This window comes from Python bivittatus, unplaced genomic scaffold (assembly GCF_059951505.1).
Source record: "Python bivittatus isolate LINGU-HERP-01145 unplaced genomic scaffold, Pbiv_v1 ctg000530_np1212, whole genome shotgun sequence".
Classification (NCBI taxonomy): Eukaryota; Metazoa; Chordata; class Lepidosauria; order Squamata; family Pythonidae; genus Python; species Python bivittatus.
This window is the reverse complement of record NW_028277085.1, coordinates 2,185,007-2,208,059: the sequence shown is the minus strand read 5'-3', so window position 1 is coordinate 2,208,059 and position 23,053 is coordinate 2,185,007. Positions and strand designations below refer to the sequence as shown.

At 43.8% G+C, this 23,053-nt stretch overlaps 1 protein-coding gene across 11 annotated transcripts in view; it reads left to right on the top strand.

The window, feature by feature from the left end:
- The window catches only part of TJP1 (tight junction protein 1), a 78,928-nt gene that overhangs the window by 45,025 nt on the left and 10,850 nt on the right, over positions 1-23,053 (top strand). For 5 of the 11 annotated variants that reach the window (XM_088148340.1, XM_088148339.1, XM_088148341.1 and 2 more), the window contains 16 exons: positions 4,448-4,590; positions 5,484-5,589; positions 6,416-6,566; positions 8,467-8,575; positions 9,817-10,036; positions 10,363-10,547; positions 10,932-11,027; positions 11,316-11,398; positions 12,781-12,991; positions 14,018-14,118; positions 14,795-15,148; positions 15,940-16,185; positions 17,859-18,731; positions 19,625-19,722; positions 20,287-20,514; positions 21,809-21,859. In XM_088148340.1, the coding sequence (XP_088004466.1) occupies positions 4,448-4,590; positions 5,484-5,589; positions 6,416-6,566; positions 8,467-8,575; positions 9,817-10,036; positions 10,363-10,547; positions 10,932-11,027; positions 11,316-11,398; positions 12,781-12,991; positions 14,018-14,118; positions 14,795-15,148; positions 15,940-16,185; positions 17,859-18,731; positions 19,625-19,722; positions 20,287-20,514; positions 21,809-21,859 (3,255 nt within the window). The remainder of the gene's footprint in view (positions 1-4,447; positions 4,591-5,483; positions 5,590-6,415; positions 6,567-8,466; positions 8,576-9,816; positions 10,037-10,362; positions 10,548-10,931; positions 11,028-11,315; positions 11,399-12,780; positions 12,992-14,017; positions 14,119-14,794; positions 15,149-15,939; positions 16,186-17,858; positions 18,732-19,624; positions 19,723-20,286; positions 20,515-21,808; positions 21,860-23,053) is intronic. The other 6 variants (XM_088148343.1, XM_088148342.1, XM_088148334.1 and 3 more) reach the window with 3 other exon arrangements.

Below are 23,053 nucleotides of genomic sequence, written 5' to 3'. Positions count from 1 at the left end.
GGGTTATGTATGAACCCAGATATTGGGGCTTAGTCATGATTTTAATGTCTTGGTGCAGTGGAGAAACCCTTAGCAAGAGTTTTGACTACATTCAACAAAGTGGTCCTTGGAGAATTATAATCCGGCAACACTGATCTTTTCTGCAACTAAAAATATTTTGAGGAAGCCCCCCTCCAATAGAATTACGTCTGTGAGTGATGCACAAGTGCTACTGAGAAGGCTTTGCAGTCCCTACAGTGGTGTTTCTCAACCTTGGCCACTTGAAGATGTGTGGACTTCAACTCCCAGAATTCCCTAGCCAGCCATGCTGGCTGGGGAATTCTGGAAGTTGAAGTCCAGACATCTTCAAGCTGCCAAGGTTGAGAAACACGGTGCTGTGGGAAAAAAGCAGAAATTACTCTAATGGAATTATTCACATTTTTCTCTTGGTGGAAATGTACCTCGCTAAACGGGAGTGCTGCATGATGGAAGCGGGCATGTTTTGGTTGGGAGGGTGGAAATTCAGTAAGAAATGAACGGCCCCTGATGAAACCATCATGAAGCTGACTTCCCTTTTTATGACTGCGGGTTATTTTAGAATGTTGCAGGGTTAAGCATCCTTTAATAAAGGAAAAAAAAATATCCTTCCTGACACAGCACAGATGTTGGAAGTAAAAGCTATACTGCCAGAACACATACAGAGTGAAATAACACCTTGGCTGACTCATGGGAAATGCAGCTGTAATTTTTAACAGCATTCTGTCACCCAGAAACAATGACAGTGTCAAGACACTTCCTGCACCATCTTTTTTTATCAAAACAAAACTGAAAATTGGATACTTACTAGAAAGTTCAAAATTTAGGATAGGTTTGGGAAGTGTGGTCACCATGATATTTTTTGTTTCCCTTCGTTCAGAATTTTAATAGAAGACTCCTTTTTCACGTGCGGGTAGGAACGATCACAGTGAAATAAGCATCTGGAATCTTACTTAGTTCAGCAACTTTATTGTTTTTAGCCAAAGGCTGTAATAAATTGGGCATAAAAAGACCAAAAACAAAAAAGGATCATGAGCAAAGGGTGCGTAGGATTGCTCTGTGGCAGAACCATTCGCAGCTGGTGGCAATCTGGATTGTCCTTTGCTGGTCTGTTGGGCTGGCTTGTGGGTGACTCTTGTGATATGGAAGAGATGTACCAGGTGAACCTTGTGTTCCTTCAGCAGAGAGGGCACAGGATGGACCCTGCCAGTTTACCCAGTGCATGTCTTCTCCAAAAAGGAGAGACATGCGCTCGCTATTTGACCTGCTCCAGTCTGGATGAAGGAGGTCTCCCTGCTTCATCCTACCCAAAAAGCTTTTCTCCAGGTGGGAGGATGTAGTAACCCAGGGTTTTTCAAACTGGCTTCCACAGAACCCAAAGGTTCCATGTGAACCTTATGGGGTTCTGTGGGAGATTAAGGACCCAAACAGACCAAGGAGGAGCTTGCTGTTGGAGAGATTTGGGACACTAACAGATCAGCCACTAGCTTTTGTATGGGCAACATAGTTGTCATTCTCCACATAAGTAACATGAAAAAATAATTCACCCATTTAGCAGAGGGTGGGTGCAGTGGAGAGCAGGAGAAGCTGAGAAAGGGCAAAGGGCCACTTCAAAAAGCAGTGCTTGAGCGTTGGCATTTCAAGAAATCACTTCAGAGCTGAATAGTTTAAGGCCAACAGGCAGTTCAGTACATTGTAAGAGGCAAACCATTTAGCAGTAGTTTACAACGTACCTATGTGTCGGGGACAGAATCTTTGAGGCCCATTAACTCTTCAGGGATTGACATTCCAACTCTGCTTCTAAAACTTGAAGGAGCTTTCTCCCTGAGGTGGTTTTCCCCAACGTTGTTCTCTGTTGAGGAATTGGCTGGTATAACCCATCTTAGAGCTGTAATGTTGCCCATTAAGGATATGTAAAAAGTCTTGTGGTTCTGGAACACAACAATTCAGCCATTCTGGGTGGTTTGGTTTCCTCTGGAAGTTTGCACTGTTCCAGAAATAGCTGAAGCCAGACCACATCTGGAACACTGCAACAGGCAGGTTAAATATCCCCAGAACAGCCAGAAGAAAAGCAGAACATTTCTGGACTGGAGTTTCGAACACAACTTCTGTCCAGCTGTGGATGCTTCTTCTATAACTTGACAAACATTGCTCTAGATCAAAAGAAACCACACAGCTGTTTCGGCAAATAGGACAGGGTTGAATTTGCACTTTGAAAATCAAAGGAGTGCTTGAAGCAATGCTAGGAAGATGTGTGTCTCAACCTTTGCAGGTCTTTCATCTAACAAAAAAGAGTTTAATGAGGTGACCCAGTATAAGCTGTGTTTATGGGTAACTGCGTTAAAACACAGTGACATGAAATAAAGTGTGGTTGACCATGAGAGGGAATTGCAGGTGGGAAGGCTTTGCCAGTGTAGCCATCTTTCTCTCAACAGTATCTTTCAGCTTCAACCCCACTACTCAGTTTCAGATGTATGGGCCAGCAGTTCTCAGAAGTGATGTTTGGAATCAGTTTTTGTTCAGCTCTGAGAACCTTCTTTCAGAGAAGAGAATATATGTAGCTCTCATGCTAATGGAGAAATGGTGGCATTTGATGCTGGTCAGATTGTACTGGATATTCCCTGCTGACTCCCTAAGTGTAGAAAGTGTTGAGGGGTGCTGGGCCCATGTGTGCATATATAGCTAACTTTCCTCCAAAATTTAAAAGTTTGGGGGAGATATCTTGCAAGGGATCCCTGATAGCCCAGAAAATCCTACCCTTCTTTCCATGTTTGTTTGCTTTTTTAAAAAAAGGTCCTTTATCTGTTTTCTTCTGTTGGATAAATATCATCACAGCTATTGCTATGGAGAATTTTCTTTTGATGAATGTTTATCAGAAATAATACCTTTTACTGAATTTGAGGATGCTTTTTTTAAATTGCAGCGTATGTTAAAGAGAGAAACAGAAATGTTTTAATTAAACAAAAATACTTATTTTAATGATGTCAGGGATACACTGGATTCCAGAGTGGGTAGAAAATACTGTATCAGGCTGGGTTTTTCCTTATATTTATCATAACGTATTCTACTCTAGATTCTCTCTTGTACATGAAACTAAAAATGGCATTTTTCTGCAAGAGATTTAGTATTCGTGTTTGCTTTGGGAATCACCGGGTTTTTCAATAAAAGCAATGGGACATTTTTCCTATTAAGTGAACAGTAACACAAGGACATGACTGCACAATCAATAATTGTCATTATAATGATAATCATATCATTGTGATGGTAATCGTAATCATGCTCATTCTTGTACCTTCTCAGTTCATAACTATTGATGGCTTTTGGTACAGATCTCTTGATCTTTCAAGAAGCTGCTGTTGAAAGGCAGCAGTTGAAGTCCTAATTCAAGGGGATGTGTTGTACACAGTGGCCTCTTCAAAGATGTGGTTCAGAGTTTGTAGAGGTAATGGTGCCATCTACCTGCAGGAAGTTGATCCATCAGAGCTAAGCAAAGCTCTGGGTTGGGTTTTGTAGCCTTCGTGTTCATTTATGGGGAAAAGCAGTTTTTAAAACTAAACTTGCTTTGCGTATTATTTATTACACCAAAGATAAATGAGTATCGGGTTCTTGGTGCGGGAAAACAACCAAGCTCAGAGAGCACCAAGAACATAACAGTTCAATCCTGAGTATATTATTTGCTATTGTAATACATGAGTATATTAGCTGTGCCTGGGAAGAGAGTTAGAATAAGTACAGCTTCATTCTTTTATGTTGTCCATCCTCAAAACTGCATGTGTAGTTGCTTGTCTTCTACTAGTACTGGTCCAGAGTGGGGGGTAAATACTGTGGTGGAGCAAGGATTGAAATTGGGGGGCTGTCCACCACTGAATGGCATTAGCTTCATGGATCTGGAAGGCTAATTAAGTGCTGAAGATAGCATTGGCCCTTTTACCTGTTCTTTATTTGCTCTCTCTCTCCATCTTTCAGCATTATAGTGCTAAGGCACTGAGATATCTGACATTGTTCCATATTTTTGGGGTGGCACGGTCTGTGGGGCCCAATCAGCCAAGGGGGCAAAGATAAAGGAAGCATATGTATCAAGTGTTGGAGCCAGTACTGACACTCCTTAATTTGTAGGAGGACATATAGGCCTCATTTCTATCATGAGATTGAAGACCTTGGAAGATCTTGACCCAGGCTCTCCTAGGTCGTTCCAAGCTCATATCCCTGTAACCAAGTAATGGAAGAAGTTATGTCTACACATCTGGAAAGGCCAGCTCTCAGGGGCCTTAAATTGAGTATTTTCCAGCAAAAGACCCCAAGCAGGTTGTTTATTCCCCATTTTGTGCCACCTACCGTAGTAGATCTTTGTTTTGAAATGTCTGGATTTCCTTGTTAAAGCATATAATTACGGCTGCCAATTTGAAAGGGAGTGTTGTTTCTCTTGATTTAGTCATTGGAATAGAGATGATGAAAGAATAGTGAAGCCAGGAGCAGTTTCTACACCTGTGAAGAGCACGGAGGAAGCTTCTCTTCCCAAAGTAGTAGAAGAATCTGTAGCAGAAAGAAATGACAAACAGACGCCACCCCTTCCTGGTAAGCATTACGTTATCACTTAACTTTAATTTTATTTATACACACACACACACACACACACACACACACACAAATACAAATACACACACACGTATGTATGAATAGTGAATGAATGAATGAATGAAAATATACACAACCTTGATCTTTATGGTTACATGCTAATTTCTAGATTCACATTAACATGTTCTTAATTAAGCGTAAGATTGCATACTGGCACATACCAAAACATTCCGCCATATAATCACCCCGTATTTACCTTCCCAAACCATTGCTATTATCTGCACTACTATATTTATGTGGTCTCCCACACTCTAAATTAACAGCCAGATGGTGATGGAGGAGCTTTATAAACAGCTGTTTGAACTAACTCCTAATCTTCTTGTTAATATTTCTGAATCGTGTAAGATAATGAACTTGAGACAGCCAAATGTTTTACTGTTCCTCCCTGGCTTCCATACTGTCTCTCTTCCAGTAATTATGGTGACATGGATGCAACAGTATTTATTATTTATTTGACTTGTATCCTGCCTTTTATTCAGAAACTCAAGGCAACAGATGTAATGCTCACTCTTCCTATTTTCCCCCACAGTAAGAATCGTGCCGGCTAGGTTAGGCTTGAAAGGAGAAAAGTCATCCCTTGAGTTTCTGTGTCTAAGGGGGGACTAGAACCCAGGATCTCCCCATTCCTAGTCTGACGCCTTAAATCCTACCCCACCCTGTCTCTAAATAAATGGCACATATTCCTTACCCTCAGAGCACAAGATGAAGTCATCCTAGTGTTCTTGAGAGTCCAAATGGCATGCAAGAGTGAACTAAGTGACACCCATGTCTGAGCTTGGTTTTGATTAAAAGGTATCCTTCATTCCATGAGATGTTTTGTGTTTTCTGAACAGAACCAAAGCCAGTCTACGCGCAGGCAGGCCAGCCAGATGTGGATTTACCAGTTAGTCCAACCGATGGCCCTTTGCCCAACTCAACACATGAAGATGGGATGCTTCGGTAATGGGGTTTTTTTGCCCTTCCCGTGTCTCACATCAGCATAGGGGTGTCCTTTATGGGGGTCGCCCAACAGTCGGTCTTGTAGGCATCTTCTGAGCTAGACTCTTGTTGCCAGGCACATGGTCTACCTCACATTCTGTGGCTTCCAAGCTGGGTCCTCCCCAGTTTGTGCTGCAGCCGTTGTGAAGCATTCGCCTTTCCGAGTAATGTTTGGGTCCCACTCGGGGATCCTTCCAGACCTTCTGCAGTAGCAAGCCAAGAAAATGCCACCATGTCTGCATGCTATAAGGAGTTGGGAGCAATCCAGACACTCTTGGTTGTCCCTGTCTCGTGTCCCTGCTTCAGAAATTCACTTGTTAAGTCTTAATAAGTACTAAATGGGTCATTCAGCCCCTCTCCAGCTGTTCCTCACTGTTCTCTTTTGGTAAGTGGTGGTGTGAGAACAGAGAAAGGAAGAAAAGAGTGTATTTCTCCAAGACTACATTAGGTGATTGGTTTTTCTCCCATGCCTTTTACGCATTCATTCTTGATTCCAGGTTGCTTAGGTTTGGGGTCACTGGTTTTTCATTTGGGGAGGGAAAAAAGTAATCATGCAAGTTTGATCCTTGTTTCTAGTGGATTTACACTTATGCTGCTTAATTTTGTACCTTTAGCAACACTAAAGCTTTCCTTGAAATGAGTAGGGACTTTGGATCCCTTTTGACCGACTCTGTGTCTTGACCGCATTTCACGGTCCACCAAATCGTCATGATGCGCAAAAAGTAGGGGATGGCAAGACAAGGGAACACAGACCCACATGGTTGAAAATCTGTTCTAATTCTCACAGGCCAAGCATGAAACTTGTAAAATTCAAAAAAGGAGACAGCGTTGGCTTGAGATTGGCTGGTGGCAATGACGTTGGAATATTTGTGGCTGGTGTTTTGGAGGACAGTCCTGCTGCTAAAGAAGGCTTGGAAGAAGGAGATCAGATTCTCAGGGTAGGTTGCAATCCCTGTTTTTATTACAGTCAAGCTGCAACACCGTGGGACCAAAAATGCCATCAAAGAAATATCTAGGTGTATTTGTAGAAGTAGAGATGAGAACATTTTGGAGATTAGCAAAGAAGTTATGGTCCAAGGTTAAAGAGGGTGCTCTGGGGAGACATCTGCTGGTGGCTGTTGAGGCCACTAAGAGGACCGGAAATTTCAGGGATATGGAGTTGCAGAACAAGGCTGTCACTTTCCCTTCGTATGAGCTTCATTCAGTGGAAAACAAATTGCTTGGGTAGATGCCCTCAGAGTGAGGAGCTGCGAGGAAAAGTCAAGCATAGTAAAGGATGAAGAGCAAGTGATGAGGAGGAAGCTGACTGATCAATTGATCAGTCTTTATTATGGCCATAAGTTAAATACAAATAAAACAGATACACACACACAAACACACACACAGACGTGTGTGTGAATATATAAGTGTAAAAAGATAACATTAAAAATATATATTAATACAATTCTTTGGTCACAAGGAACAATGGATGGTACTAATACAAATAAAACAGATAAACACACAAACATATACACACACAAGCATAGGAAGGTTATATATACACCCACACGCATGCACAGATACATAATTCTTCAATCATAAGGAAAGACAGAGAATACATTTGGAGGCCCAGAACTGAGCCACCTGGGAAGAGAGATCTGGATCCTGCTCAGGCCAAGCGACGTTCAAGAGAGGTTGGGTCTGTTCAGGGAATTTCTTCAGGAGAAGATGGATGAAAGTCATCTGGGATTCCCTGCAGAGAGAGCAGAAGAGGAGCAGATGGGCCGTGGACTCGCCTGAGCTGTCCCCCACAGGGATATATGTGCTGACGGAGGGGGGCACTTCTGTTGTGCCTGCACAGAATGGCAGAGGGCAGTGCCCCAGCCTGGCCAAACTGAAGGCCAGGTGAAATTTCAGAACGGCGATGCAGAAGTAAGAAGCTGGCATGTCCCCTTGTGGAAAAGCCCATGAGCTTTGAGGCAGGGAACCTTTGAGGCTTAGATGGGTTTCAGGGTCATTGCCCCACAGGAGAAGAAACTGAAAGAATAACAAAAGAATGCAAGAAGATCCCTGAGTTCAAGAAGTCCTCCATATCCAGGACAATCCAGTGGGTCAGTCTGGGTTGGTGCAATCAGTGAATAATCTGTGGATGTTATTGGATACTCCCCATGCTGGCTGGGGAGTAGCAAGCTAGCGGATAGCGGGATAGCAACTGGAAGGACCCCAACGTGAGGAAAACCAAGTTTGGCATGGCTGCAACAGGCCTTTTCCTAGTGCAGGATGATGCCAAGTGGCTGTGAGCAAACCGTGTCTTTTCTGCTTCAAGCTCTACGTTTTCCTTTCTTACCTGTTTTCTGTGTTTTTCTTTCCCCATGAATAAAACGAAGCGTGACACGGACATACCCCAAACAAATTGCATGGGGTGATAAATTGTTTTCTGCACAATGGGTGCCATCTGTCCATAAAGCAGTGAGGGCAAGAAGCCAGGGGTTGGAACGGGGACCTGTGAGGAACAGTGTTCCTGTTCCCAGCTGGTGTCCATGGGCAATGGGCTCCCCCCCACTAGCCTTCGTAGAAGTGTGTGCCTAAGCAAGCATAGTTCGTTCAAGATCAACAGGATTAGCTTTCAGGTAAGCACGTTTAGCACCGTGTCGGAAACTTCTCTGAAATGGGAAGAAGAATCGCTCACCCGGCAAAATTTATTCAAGTCAAATGAATAATAGGACATCTGGGGCATAAGCAGTATAATATAAACTCACTAGAGCTGTTTCAGAAAAATATATTGCTACGTACTTGGATTCTGTTCATTGCATTGTAAATCTTTATTTTCGTAATGTTTATCTTCCTTTTTCGCACCAGGTAAATAACGTAGACTTTACCAATATCATCCGAGAGGAAGCGGTTCTCTTTCTGCTTGACCTGCCTAAAGGAGAAGAAGTAACAATTTTAGCACAGAAGAAGAAAGACGGTGAGTAAACAGTCTTCGGTTGTTCTGGTAGACTTGCTTGACAGATAATGAAGGCTTCTTCCCTTAAAGTTTTGAATTGACGTGTGGGTCAAGAATGGAAGGGAAGGAATTGGTTCAAGCACTCTATAAGGTAGGACCAGAATTTTGTAAGCTGCAGTTCCAGGGTATCTGGTAGAGTTACTGCATAAGACAGTGTTGTCCAAACGTGGCCACTTTAAGATGAGTGGACTTCAACTCCCAGAATTCCCCAGCCAGCCATGCTGGCTGGGGAATTCTGGGAGTTGAAGTCCACTCATCTTAAAGTGGCCACATTTGGACAACACTGGCATAAGAGGTACCCTGGATATTCAAGTATAAATCTGCATTTGAGACCAGGAATTCTGGCATTATTACTGGGGGGAAGTGTTGGCACTGTCAAATAATTAGGAGTCAGGAACCAGGGGCAATATAGCATAAGCTTCTAGTGATCCACCAGTAGAACTTTACCCCTGTTTTCTTCACACCGTGATCTGCAGTATTATTGTCTGGATGACAAATAAGGGAATGTTTACATTGAGACCTGAAGGTCCCGTTCACTTTCTCTTAGATGTGAACTTTGATTCTCTCCGAGCTCCAGGCAAGAGAGGTCGAGATCTTCGTTATTAAGGAAAAAGGCAAATATCTTGCAGCTGTAATGCAGAGTAGTCAGGCTTTAGGGATTTATCCTGTCACCACAGTACATTGAATTTTGTCTAGTGGTACTCCCAGATTTGAAAGTTTCCACCAATGGGGACGTTCTGCTGTTTCTGAACCCAAGTTAGTCTTGTTCAATACAGGTAGTCTTTGCTTAACGACTGTTCATTTAACGATGATTCAAAGTTACGACGGCCTTGGAAAAAATGCTTTATGACCGTCAAAACCATCGCAACCCCCCGGTCACGTGATTGCAATTTGCGATCCTTTTTATGACATCATTAAGCAAATCACCGTGGTCATTAAGTGAATCGTCGTTGTTAAGCACGTTCCAACAAAAACTGTTCATTGGGGAAGCTGGATTTGTTTAACAACCACATGATTCGCTTAACGACCATTGTAAAAATGGTTGTAAAATCAGGTCTGGTCACATGGTGACTCGCTTAGCAACCACCCTGCTTAATGACCAATTTTCCAGTCCCTATTGTGATCGTTAAGTGAGGACTACCTGTAATCACTTTTTATAAGTGTTAGGGTAACATTCAGTCTCTTTTTCTATCTTGTTACAGTTTATCGGCGCATTGTTGAATCCGATGTGGGAGATTCCTTCTACATCAGAACGCATTTTGAGTATGAGAAAGAGTCTCCTTATGGGCTCAGCTTCAACAAAGGAGAGGTGTTCCGTGTGGTGGACACATTATACAATGGCAAGCTTGGCTCCTGGCTGGCAATTCGGATTGGCAAGAATCACAAGGAAGTGGAAAGAGGCATTATACCCAACAAAAACAGGTACTTTGGAGTGGTTCCTTAAGCCAGTGTTTGGTTAGGCAGCTAAACTTGTATTTAGAACCCTACTTTGCATTGAATTTTTTCCCAGATAGAATACTTTACTTGTTGCTTTAAGAATTGCAGACTTTGTGTCCCTCTCTCACTCAGAACTGAGTTCCCAGGGCTTTTGCACAATACAGATCTGCTCTGAACAAATCACATACGTCAGTCTCGCTAACTCGCTTTGGTTCAGTTGGAATTGGGCAACTGTTCTCTTGGACATCATTGGCCAAAGCAGCTTCAACTACTGGTATCCATTGCTTTGTGTTGTTGTGTGTTTCATTCAGGGCTGAACAGCTGGCCAGTGTCCAGTACACCCTTCCAAAGACCGCAGGTGGTGACCGGGCTGATTTCTGGAGATTCCGAGGTCTACGCAGCTCAAAGCGAAACCTGAGAAAAAGCAGGGAAGATCTTTCCGCCCAACCAGTTCAGACCAAGTTTCCTGCATATGAGAGAGTTGTTCTTCGAGAAGGTGGGTTCAAAGAAAGCAGAAATGCTACTCTAAGGAACAGTGGTGAGGGAAAGGGGGTGTCTAGAGAGAGGTGAGGAGGAGAGGGCTACTTTTTGTTCTTTTTCAGATACTTACTTTTCATCTTGAAAGGTCGCTAGGAAAAGTCATGGTCAGAAGTTTGATCTCCAACATTGATAGGACAGCAAGTTAGCGATGTTGCATCTAAGCCACATCTGTTCCTTCACTTGCTGCTCTCCAAAAGGGTTGGGTCTCCAGTTCCTCAAGTTCTCAACTAGGACACACTGTACACCCCAGCCTTTCTGAAGAGCACAAAGTTGGAAAACCAACCAATTGTTCAGGAATTTTAAAGAGACAACTTACTTTGATGTTCCTTTTTCATTCTAGCTGGATTTCTCAGGCCGGTGACCATTTTTGGACCAATTGCAGACGTTGCACGGGAAAAGCTGGCTCGAGAGGAGCCGGACATTTATCAGATTGCCAGTAAGCATCTCTTGACTCCGTGGCCACTTTCTCAGTTAAACCAAAGGCTAAACTATTTAGCGGAAGAGGAGAGGGATAATGGAAGTATCCATGCAAACTGGTACTGCTTCATATATGCCAGTAAACATAACTTAAAAAAAAAACATTGACTTCTAGATGACGTTTTGGCACACAGAGCCTGCCCTTTCCTCCTGAGCAAGGCGGCATTGAAAAGAGAATAAGATACCTGATAAATATTTTATGAATAATTGACCCACAGATGATAATGGGCTACCTTTTTTTCAACAGAAAGTGAACCTCGGGATGCTGGAACGGATCAGCGTAGCTCAGGCATCATTCGTCTCCACACAATCAAACAGATAATTGACAGAGTAAGTAATTGCATGCTCCTGTTCCCCCCCCCCCATCCCATCATATTCATGAGAATAATCGTACTTCCAACTATCCTTCCCCAATCTAGCAAATTCCAAAAATACAGGATTATCATTTTCATCTGCCTGAATTTATTCTTCTCTTAGCAGGCTTTCCCAATCTTGGTGTCTTCTAGTTCTGTGTACTTCAATCCCCAGAATTTTCAGCAATGACCAAACTGGCTGCGAATTCTGGGAGTTGAAGTCCATAAGAACATAAGCTGTGTCCTGCTGGACGGCACCCCTGGCCCATCTAGTCTAGGAGTCTGTTCTCACAGTGGCCAACCAGCTACCCAAGGAAGCCACAAGTCTCCCAGCAGATGGCCTTCGGAGGGAGTCCCACCGCTATCAAGGCTAAGATCCCCATACACACCTGGAGACACACACACACACACACACAACAACTTAGAGAAGGCTGCATGTAAGATAAGTCACAAAAGCTCCAAATGAAATGTCTTCCAGAAGAAACCAGCCGATAGTCTGTAGCACTGGAGGCTTGGACAACAGGTTCTCACCTACTTGACCCTATGTGCGTTCTTGGGTATGTGGCAACCTAATGCATTTAATACTCACTACAAAGGGAATCATCCTGCTACATAAAGAAAGTACATTTTATCCCCTTCAAGCCAGTTCTGTATCTGCACAAGTATGGTCTTACCTTGAAGGATCTGCAACTGAGAGTCTTCTGTCTCAATAAAACGCTGACCATTGAAAAAATTACACTACAATGCAATTATATATTCCTGTTTTGGGAGGTGGGGGGGAATCCCTGCATTTTTAGCTGTCATTATTGTCTCTGAGAGTTTAGAAGTGTCCAGAACACCAGCTGTAAAGATGCGACTGCATCCACTAGATGACAAGAGCTTAGAAGCATTCCACTTGGCTTTTCATTGTGTTACTTAACCTTTTCACATCCCTCCACACCCGGGTTTTCATTCTTTGGCTGCAGAACGAAAGTATCCAGCCTTATTCTTCTGTCTTTCTTCACTTCTCCCCCCAGCATTCGTTTATCATAAACTCAGTAAAAGTGTAGATGGGAAATCAGTTCTAAAAAATAGACAGCCAGAGAGAAGTTATTAAAAAGTGGTAAGCTGAACGAGTTACATCGTGTGAAACAGGTCACAAAATATTGTTCAGCTATGATGTCTGTAAGGAAACTTTGGGTAGCAATAAGATTCAGTTGTTTATTTTCCATGTCATAAGTCTCTCAGCCATATATTTTACTTTTTAGCGTTCGAGTTTTATGATAGGTTTGATTTGAATTGGGTGACCTTTTGATCCAGGACTGTAAACCAATAATCCGTACCTTACACGATGCTCATCCAGATGTTCTTCCTTCTCAGGACAAGCACGCTCTCTTAGACGTCACCCCAAATGCAGTGGACCGCCTAAATTATGCACAATGGTATCCCATTGTGGTATTCTTGAACCCTGACTCCAAGCAGGGCGTAAAGACAATGAGGACAAGACTGTGTCCTGAATCGCGGAAAAGTGCCAGAAAATTGTACGAGAGAGCTCATAAGCTACGGAAAAACAACCACCACCTCTTTACGGGTGAGCATGCTAGGAAGAAGGGTTTGGTTTCAGCGTTCTTAATACTCTTATTTAGAGGAGGCAAAGATCACTAATTCTGGTTGCTTCATACTCTACCATCCATATAAGCAAGGTGGATTAGTTGAACTAATACACTGGTTGAACTAAAATGCTGGTTTTGTTGATAATACGCTGGTTTAACTGGCCAATATCCTGCCCTCCACTCATGGTTTTTTTAATGTTTAATTTTATTAATTTATAGGCTACTCAATTCCCAAACAACTCTGGGGAGCTTACAGCTAAGAAGTAATATATATAAGAAAGCATATAAAAAATATAACTGACATGTTGAACTGCTATGTTTCTAATTCCCAACCAGCATAGGAACCAAGCCCATCTAACCAGGTGTGCTAAAATCTCACTGACACCGGTGGAGTTGCTGTTCAGAGGTAGTTCCTCTTGACCTACATCTTGTCAGGTTGCCCATCCTTGTCCAGCTCACGTTCCTACCTGGTAGTCACGTCCTGAGGGTGGACAGGGAGAATAAAGTATATTGCCCTGGCCTTTTTTATAGGAAGGGCAAAATGAAATGTTGTGATAAGTGGGAATTTTCCCCACTTCTTTCTCTTGACACCTGTCAGCCCCGTTTTCAAAAACATGTCCCTGAAATAATAAAATGGTGTTGAGCAACTAAGTCTGAAAAATCTCACCAGGTTCTTAACGAAATGAGCCATATTCTGCAAAGTCTCACAAACCCTATTTGCTCTTAAGAGAAATAGCACTGGAATTCTACTAATACCTGCAAGACGGATAACAAAATTGAATCATTTTTTTCTCCAGTCCAGATAATTTTGGAAGAGAGTTCTTGTGGGATTTCTGAATCAAGGGTCTATTCTCTCTAAATCCTTGAAGCACACTCCCACGGCTTCTAGAAATCTGAATCGACGAAAACCACTATGTGCTTGTTCCAAGTTGTAGCTGTGATTTAAGTTCGGTACCACACCTCTCACTCCTGGCTTTTTCTTCCCCCTTCTGTCATTTGTTTAGCTACCATTAACTTGAATTCCATGAACGATGGATGGTATGGCGCTCTCAAGGAAGCAATCCAACAACAGCAAAATCAATTAGTTTGGGTTTCGGAAGGAAAGGTATGGAGCTCATGTTTGTTAGCAGATGTCCTGATCCTGCTGTTTAAGGTGTGACAGAATCACAATGGTTTTTAGGTGAATGTCAGTTTTTTCACTTGGTTGGAAGAGATGATGGGAAGAGATCATCTAGGGTGGGGGCCCTTACCTGGCACTGATCAGCGCCCTTTGAAAGGCAACTGTGTTTGAAGCAAATATTCTTTCGGTAATCAGTGCAGCCGCTTGAGAGGTCCTATTGCACAGTCTGCAGGGACCAAAACAACCTGGCTAAAACGTATACTTTGCCAAGCAGGGAGAGAATTAGTTACTGTTTTTGCTCAATCGTTAAATGGTGATCAATAATGGACTGTCGAGGGAGTAAACTTAAGTAAACAGAATGGGCCTTTTAGTAAACAGGATTTAGTAAACAGTAAAAAGTCTGTAGGAAGCACAACTCAACAATGCTGATGATCTCAATGGTTCTCCAGTTTTAGCTAGAGAAATTTCTCTACCTTATTTGGAGAGATGCTCTGGAGGAAACTTGAGATCCTTTTCAAGTCAATGTACGTGCTCTGCTCTTGAGCACGTTCCCAGGGAGGTGAAGTACAATCTCTGTTGCTTTAACAGCCTTTGCAGTGCAGACGAATGCTATTTCACAACATTCCCATTTAAATGTCCAACTCTGGTATGTCTAAAACAGGCAGATGGTACTACAAGTGATGACCTTGATCTACATGATGACCGGCTGTCCTACCTGTCGGCTCCAGGTAGTGAGTACTCCATGTACAGTACGGACAGCAGGCACACATCGGACTACGAGGACACCGATACAGAAGGTGGAGCCTACACAGATCAAGAGCTGGATGAGACCCTCAACGATGAGGTTGGGACTCCTCCAGAATCTGCCATTACGCGCTCCTCTGAACCCGTAAGAGAAGATTCATCAGGGGTCCATCAAGAGAATCAAGCGTATCCTCCGTATGGGTCACAAGGCCAGCCGCAGCCAAATCACAGGATAGAATCTCCTGGTTTTAAAAGCAGTACTGCTCAACCGGTAAGGATGTTAGCCGAATCCAAGGCAGCTAGCTTCAGGGCGCAGAATTGATTTAGTTTGGCTATTTAAGATATGTTCATCCCTCTTTCGTCCTTCAAAAGCATCCATAGCGGACCAACAATTTAAATGTTTTTGTGGATTTCCAGTTTTAATCTTTACCCAGCCACCTCTGTGTTCTTATCCTGACATATTCCTGGTATTTTGCAAAACTATGCTGTTTCCAAACATGATCTAAACATTTGTTTGGAGAATATCTGTATATATGTTCACTGCTTCACTCAGCTGGCTGTTCTTGACAATACCCAAGCGTGTCCAAGGCACGCTTTTCAGTTGCCAACTAGCAAATATAGGAACACTTTTAAGGCCTCATGAAATCGTTCCAAAATAGAGCAAAAACTTTCATCCAAAAATGAGGAAAATCAACCAGGAAAAGGATGGCAGCGCCAATTCCTTAAGAGTGCCATCTAGCAAATACGTTTTGTGGAATATCTGAAAATGAACCTATTTTGCTTATCTGGGTGGCGTTCTAGATGACCTCTGGAAGCCAGCCTTTTCCCTTCCCCAACAGGTTAGCGCTCCCCCCCCACTTAGTAGAAGAGAAATGACACAGAGATGCTTCACATGTTGCACCTGCTGTCAGGGTTAACTGGACCTCATGTAAATGCTGGAGGAGTTAGGTTTTAAGCCAGAGTTCCCCAAAATATCTGTAGGTATCACGGCGTGATTATGACTGATGTGTGAACTGGAAGAGTCTCGGCTTTACCAAAAACTATATTTTAAACACTTCACAGAAAGCAGATGCTTCACCCCCCTACCTTTCCCCGTCGCCAGACACAGCCCCCCCAACCTCTTCAACTTCTGCTGCTAACCCCTGTGTCAGCCTCACTAATGTCAGGCTGGAGGAACCTGGTGCGGCTCCTTACAACTCTTACCAACCACAAGTGGGCCCCTCAAGGATGCCTGGCCCTGAGGCGCCCCACGTGTTGCTCAGAGACCAGGAGCTGGCTTCTTTACCACCGCACATAGATTCAACAAAGGTACCTGTGCTACATCGCTGTACAGACCCCGTGCTGTACATCAGAGCCTTGCGTGATCGTATTTGCTTTGCCTGCATACTAAAGATCCTCCCCCCGCTACCCACCTCTTTTTCCTGAGCATCTGTGCAGCCAGGAGGGGCTTCTGTGCTTCTAAAAATAGCTAACTTGGGGGTGGGGGCGAGGGTCATTGATTTGCATGCATCCAAGTGGCATTCCTCATTTCTGCCGGAAAAGAGATAAATTAAAAGGTACCGCAGGCATCTTTCGTTTCAAACCTTTATAGCTTGATTTGATTTGATTTGATTTGATTTGATTTGATTTTTGTTTTCTAAGCTGTGCGTGGCTTTAGCTGTCTCTTCCTCGGTTAATGCACTTTTCAGGAAATTACAGCCTTGCTTCCAAACTGATATATGGGATTGTCCTGTATTAAGTAGAAATGGTTCTGGGTGACTCTGCATTTTTATTAGTTGTGTGGGAGTTCTCAAGACTGTGCGGGAGTGAGCTGGCCCTGGCCAGGACTAAAGTTTTGCCTTAACGTAGATTCTGTGATCAAAATGATTGTCTGTATGAGCCAGAGGTATGATAGGAAATTGGATCAGGGTAGAGATTGGGCCAGTCTTTGGGGACTCTTTACAGGTAGTCCTTGCTTACCAACTGCCTTGTTTAGCAACTTCATAGTTATGACAGTTGGGGGAAAAAACAGCTTTGCAACCAGTCCTTGCATTTACAGACGTCGCAGCATCCTGCAGTCATGTGATTGCCATTTGTGAGCTTCACCACAGTGATTTGCTTAATGACAGAAGCAGGAGTGCCGTAAGTCTGACGCGGTCATGTGATTTTTCACTTAGCGACTGTAGCACTTAGCAATAGAGTTGCTGGTCCCAATTGTGGTTGGTAAGTGAGGACTACCTGAAATAATGTCACTGCATGTAGCAAAGAGGGGCACTTACTTCATTTATTTATCAATATTTGTTGACACCCCAGTCCATGGAGGCTCTGGGTGGCTTGCAACAATGACCTGTAACGGTTAGAAAAATACAAAAATCAACAAACCTGGGATAACCCAGATAGCATGAGATGAAGTCACTGTCAAGATTGCACTTGGCCTTCTGACCCAAATGCACACATGTGCAAACAAAGATGATGAGCAAAGTCACGCCGATAAGTTAGCATCTTGAAGATTTTGTATTTGGTGTCTCACACCCCAGTTAGCAGAACCGAGCCAAATATGCAAGTGTCAAGAATCCTATACACACAATGCACGTTTTAGAAAGCGTGCTTCTTAGGTTGATTTTGACTGCCGGTTTATCCAGCTAATACAGGTAGTCCTCATTTAGCAACCATAGTTGGGACCAGCAACTCCACTGTTGAGCGAAGCAGTCGCTACGTGAAACTGCTTACAATCTGACTTCAGCTTTCCTTTGTTTTACAGACCTGTCAAGGTCATAAATGCAAGGACTGGTCATAAAGTTATTTCTTCATCACTGTTGTAATTGCGAACAGTCGCTGTATGAGACAGTCACTAAGTGAGGACTACCTGTAAGCTTTTAAAAACAGCTACATGCATTTCAGTCCACTCAAATGTTGATAATCTGGGCATGGTAAAGCCCTAATTTGACCAAGAGTAGGTGTCCTACAATCTTTAAGTGCAGCAAAACGCTCTCTTTCCCCAGATGTACAGGAAGGACCCCTTTGTAAACGAGGAACCCCCTCGCCAGAACTATTCCTTGAAGCAGCCAGTGCAGAGACAGGAGAAGGATCCCAATCTGACCTACGAACTGCAGGGCCAGTATCCCGAGAAACCAGCCCACAGGGATTACGAGCCTCTGGCGTACCGCTACGACTCCTCCAGCTACGCGGACCCGTTCCCCCACGGCTATGACCCCCGCCTCCCCTATGAGGAGCGTGTGCCCCCTTACGAGGACCACTGGATGTATTACGATGAAAAGCAGCCATACCAGCCCCGGCCGCCGTACGAGAGCCAGCCACCCAGAGATTTTGACCCTCGGCCCAGCGCGGAAGAGAGCGCAGCGCGCAGCAGCTACTTCCCAGCCCAGCCTCGCTTCGAAGAGTCGCCCCCGGTGGGGTACGACAGCCGGCCGCGCTACGAGCCTGCCCCCAAAGCCTTCGGCCTCTCCCAGCTGAGATACGAGGAGCAGCCTCCCCCCGGGTATGAAGTTCACGGGAGGTATAAGTCCGAGCCTCAGGCTTACTCCTCGGCAGTGCCCCGATCTCCCGAGCCAAAGCATTACTTTGAGGCGCAGCCCAGAGGCCACGAGCAAGGTCCCCCGCCAGGGTGCAGCGCTAAAGCAGGTCCGTATGAGCCGTCCCACAGCGCGGCCGGCCCGCACCCTGCCCTCCCCTCTCAGAGCAAGCCAGAGGTGACGACTTCCAACAGTAAACCGCTGCCGACCCCACCAGCCGAGGAGGAGGACGATCCCGCCATGAAGCCACAGTCTGTGCTCACCCGGGTGAAGATGTTTGAAAACAAAAGGTCCTCGTCGTTGGAAAAGATAAAGGAGTCCAACGATCTGTCTGCAGTGAAGGTAGAGATTCTGTTTAGCTACCCTTCTGTGCAGCATCTTCTTCTCAAAAAGCCGGGTGGATTTAGATGGTTGTTGGAAGCACTTGAGAAATAACACATGGGAGGCAGATTACTTCATTTCCTCTCTCCCTCCCTCCCTCTCCTCTTTTCCCCTTTCTCATTTCCTTCCTTCCTTCCTTCCTTCCTTCCTTCCTGTCTGTGATGGAATGGAATTATGAAGGCCAGGCTCAGGGAGATAAACGTTTTCTTAGCTCCCCAGAAGAGCGTGAGAGGAACAAGAGGATAAGACTGGCACCTCCCTGAGGAATTCACACTGTTGTGGCTGGCTGGCTTGGGAGCTGGGGTTTCAGTCTGGGAAGATTCTTGCTAGAGGTTGTAGCTAATAAACATAACTGGACTGAATTTGCATTGTCTCTTGGAGTTCCTTGGGCTAGGCCTGACCCTCCCTCCCTCCCTCTCTTTTTCTTGCCAAACTGTTACTGCTTTTGAATTGTATGTATGCTCCTCTGCAATGTCTCATGGTTGAAGGAGCAGATCAGGAACTGTTAAAATAAGTAAACAAGCCACAGCATGTGGGCAGCCTGTAAAACTAACTTTGCAGTAATCCGCCTAAATTGATTGATTTGCAATGAGTGTAGTTATTTATTGTTTTATAAGGTGCAAATAATACATTGTAGAATATAGAAATTAGTCAGGTATAGGGGTTTTAAGCAATATAAACTTAAAATTGCTCACACTATAGTGATTTAGGTAATTCTGATTTTCAAGGGCTGGTGGATTAAACCCAAAAATAGATACTCCGGCTCCTCCTTACAGAAAGGATGCTTGTTTACTTAAACAGATAAATGCCATCATTGGATCATTGCCATTTTCTGACTTTTTTGTTTTTTTTAGCATCCTCCGGAGCTTGCGCCTAAACCAAATGTTGCACCGGTGACTGGCCCTAAAGCATCCTCTCAAAATCAGTGTGAGCGTGAGAAATCAGCTTACAGGTAAATGCAGATCTGAGTGTATGGGGGTGTGCAGCTGACACAGAATCAGTGTACAGGATGTCTGCGTAAAACCGGAGCCAAATCTGGTCTCCAGTTTCCTAAACTGACTGTCCCATTGCTGTGTTCTTTTGGAATTATCCCCAAAATGTAACCAGCCTATTAGGTGACTACAGGTAGTCCCCGTTTAGTGACCACAACCAGGACCGGCCACTTGGTCGTTGAGCAAAACGGTCGCTACAGGAAACCGCGATGGTGCTTACAATCTGACTTCAGCTTCCCTTTGCTTTACAGACCTGTCAAGGTCGTAAATGCGAGGATTGGTTACAAAGTGACTTTTTCATCGCCATCATAGCTGCGAACAGTCACTGCATGAGGCAGTCACTAAACGAGGACAACCTGTAATTCAGAGTACCATAGCCTAAGTCTTACACAAGTCTCGAGTTTCTACAGCACGGTCTGGGGGTGGTTCCATCCTGTGTAACGTTCCAGGCAGGGGTGGTTCTCTCTTTGACACAAGCCGTACAGTTTTCTATGCATTCCTTTGAATTTTTCTGGTTGTGTTAGAGCCCCTGAACCGCAGAGACCTCAAGCGAAGCCCCCCGAGGACATTGTCCGAGCCAACCACTACGACCCAGAAGAAGATGAGGAGTATTACCGCAAACAGCTTTCCTACTTCGACCGCCGGAACTACGATAACAAGCCCGCCACGCAGGCCCCTGGCAGCCATCATCCGGAGCAAGGAAAAGCCGTTCCTCTCCACAATCAGCTGAACTACACAAATTACTCGTCCAAGTAAGCGTCGACTCCTCTTTCTGCATGTCTCTTTTTGCCTCTCGTTGGTAAAGCTGTCCCTGTAACAAAGCTTCTGCATCCTGCGGGTTTCTCTAGCCAGCAACCTTTCCTTGGTCTTCCTCCATTGTTGCTAAGGTTTGTGGGCCTTTAAGCCCAATGAGAGTCTAAAACAGTGTTTCTCAACCTTAGCAACTTTAAGATATGTGGACTTCAACTCCCATTTCTGGGATTTCTGGGAATTGAAGTCCACATATCTTAAAGTTGCTAGGATTGAGAAACACTGGTCTAAAACATGAAAAGAAATATACACAGTTATACAAGCATTGGCTTTGATCTTCAAGAGAGATGAAATGACTCTTGTAGCCATCAGTACGAGAGCTCTCTTAGTGTTTTATACAAGAAACACTCTCTGTTTCAGAATAGCATCTATAACGTAGCATAAATTCAACAGTAAATAATCCAAGGCTATTTATTGAAACAAATAGCAAGAGAGGTGAGATAACCTCAGTGTGAAATATGTAGTAGCCAGCGGTGAGTGAACAATTATGGTTTTGTTAGTTCATCCAATGTCAAGGTATTTGCTTTGAATTTTAATTTGCTTTTTTTTTTTAAGGCGGGATTACCATTTTAAAAAGAGCCCCATAACGCACTGCAAATTGGCACAACAGGTTTTCTTGCAGAAGTGGGCTAAACTGCATGTTTTCCCCTTGTTGGACCTTTCTGGATGGAGAACATCTGAAATGGGTTGTGGAGCTTAGAGGCACAAGGCTTCCTTTGAAGAAAAAAGGAAAAGGGAATGTCTGTAAACCAGCATTCTCTTCGTATGGAAGGAAGACTTCAAGTAGGAAAGATGTAATCATTCTAATATCTGTACTAATATTTCCCCAGCTTGTCATATCTAGGTTACAATGCTTGCTTTCTCTTGATTCAATTTGGAGACCCACACCCATCTCCCATTCAGACTCGCATTCAGACTTCTAAAAAGGTGATCTGGCATTGGACTTCGGTGTTTTCCAAAGTTGTGAGTTTTAGCCATAGATGCATTAAGAAACCCCAGGAGTCTGCCTTCTGCCAGGCACAGGCCGAGGATCCACACCCCTTGTGAGAAGAAGACTTCTCAGCATGTAATTTGGGAATGACCTTTCCACTGATTTTTTAAAATTGATTGACTTTTTGGAGTTTCATTTTGTGGTATTCCTTTTATAAGGGCTTGCACAAAAAAATGAAGAAATGTGCTTAAGTTAGAATGACCACTTTTCTTTATTCTGTTGCCATCTGCTTTGCCATCACCTAGATATCTTGACTCTTACACGAGCTATGCCTACTTGAAAAGGAACACCAAGTGGTAAGGACTCTGTTGATTTGAGGAAGCTCCTAAAGTCCCCTCTCCTGTTTCATTCTGTCACGGGCGTTATGTGCAGCTAAAACGTTGAAAACCGTTTCCAAAGAATTGCAATTAAAAATAGAGAGATGAACCACAGCCTGGGAAATATTTCCAGGAGGAAGAATGGTGGGGAGACACCCCCCACCTTGAAAAACAACTTCTAATTTCCCCTTTCAATGAGCTGACATTATGCACATAAAGCTAGTGAAGCTTAAGTTTATTGCATTTCTGGATAAGATGGCATTGTATACACACTGTATTGGGTGTTTAACAGATCATTCTGTTCAATTGTGGCGCCTTGTTTTTTGAATGACACGGATCGCTTTGGCTTGTTTACGTTAAATTACCTTTCCTTGCTGGATGAGCAAAACTGGAGAATAGCAAAGCAAAGCAAAACTAACTGAAAACGCACCCTAAATGTCATCTGTCTTTTGTTTGCTATCCCTTTGGTTTGTGGTACTAACGTTTCTAACAAATTGGTGTTGCCCTTAAAAACTCTTTCATTGTTGAAATAACACAGCTCTGAAGGTTTGGAAGGTTTTTGGCTAACATTAATAGACCAGCTGTCTGCAGAAAGGGTGAGCGTTCAGTGTGTGTGAGAGATCCTTTAAGCCCCTGTACTTGAAGACACAAAGCGAAGTTTCAAAAAAATCCACCTTTTCCCATTGCTTTACTTCTGTCTTGGCAGAATTGTGGATTCATATATTCTTAAGCTCAGAGAATCCTAGAATTGTGGAGTTGCAACAGCCCACAGCATCTGGAATGAGATCCAGAATCCGTGTGGCCCCCATCCTGTTGGCGTTCCATAAAGCCTTGAAGACCTTCAGTTGAGATGAAGGGCGGCCCTTGCTGGATGGGTCTATTTTTGTTTAAGGTTGAATAGAGGGCTGGATTCCATCTTCTCCTGTTTTGTACTGGTTTTTAAAATGATCTTCTATACCGTGAGCCACCCAGAGTCGGTTGGCGTTGGGTGGCGCCTAAGTTGAATTAAATAAAATCTAGCCCAACCTTCTGCGGTGTGCAGGGAAAGCAATTAAGCCATAGGTAGACTGTTCCACTGTTGTACAGATCTTACCTTTCAGGATTCCCCCCCCCCTTACATTTAAGCAAAGTCGACATAGCTCAACTTTCACATGTTATTTCCAGCCCTTGTTT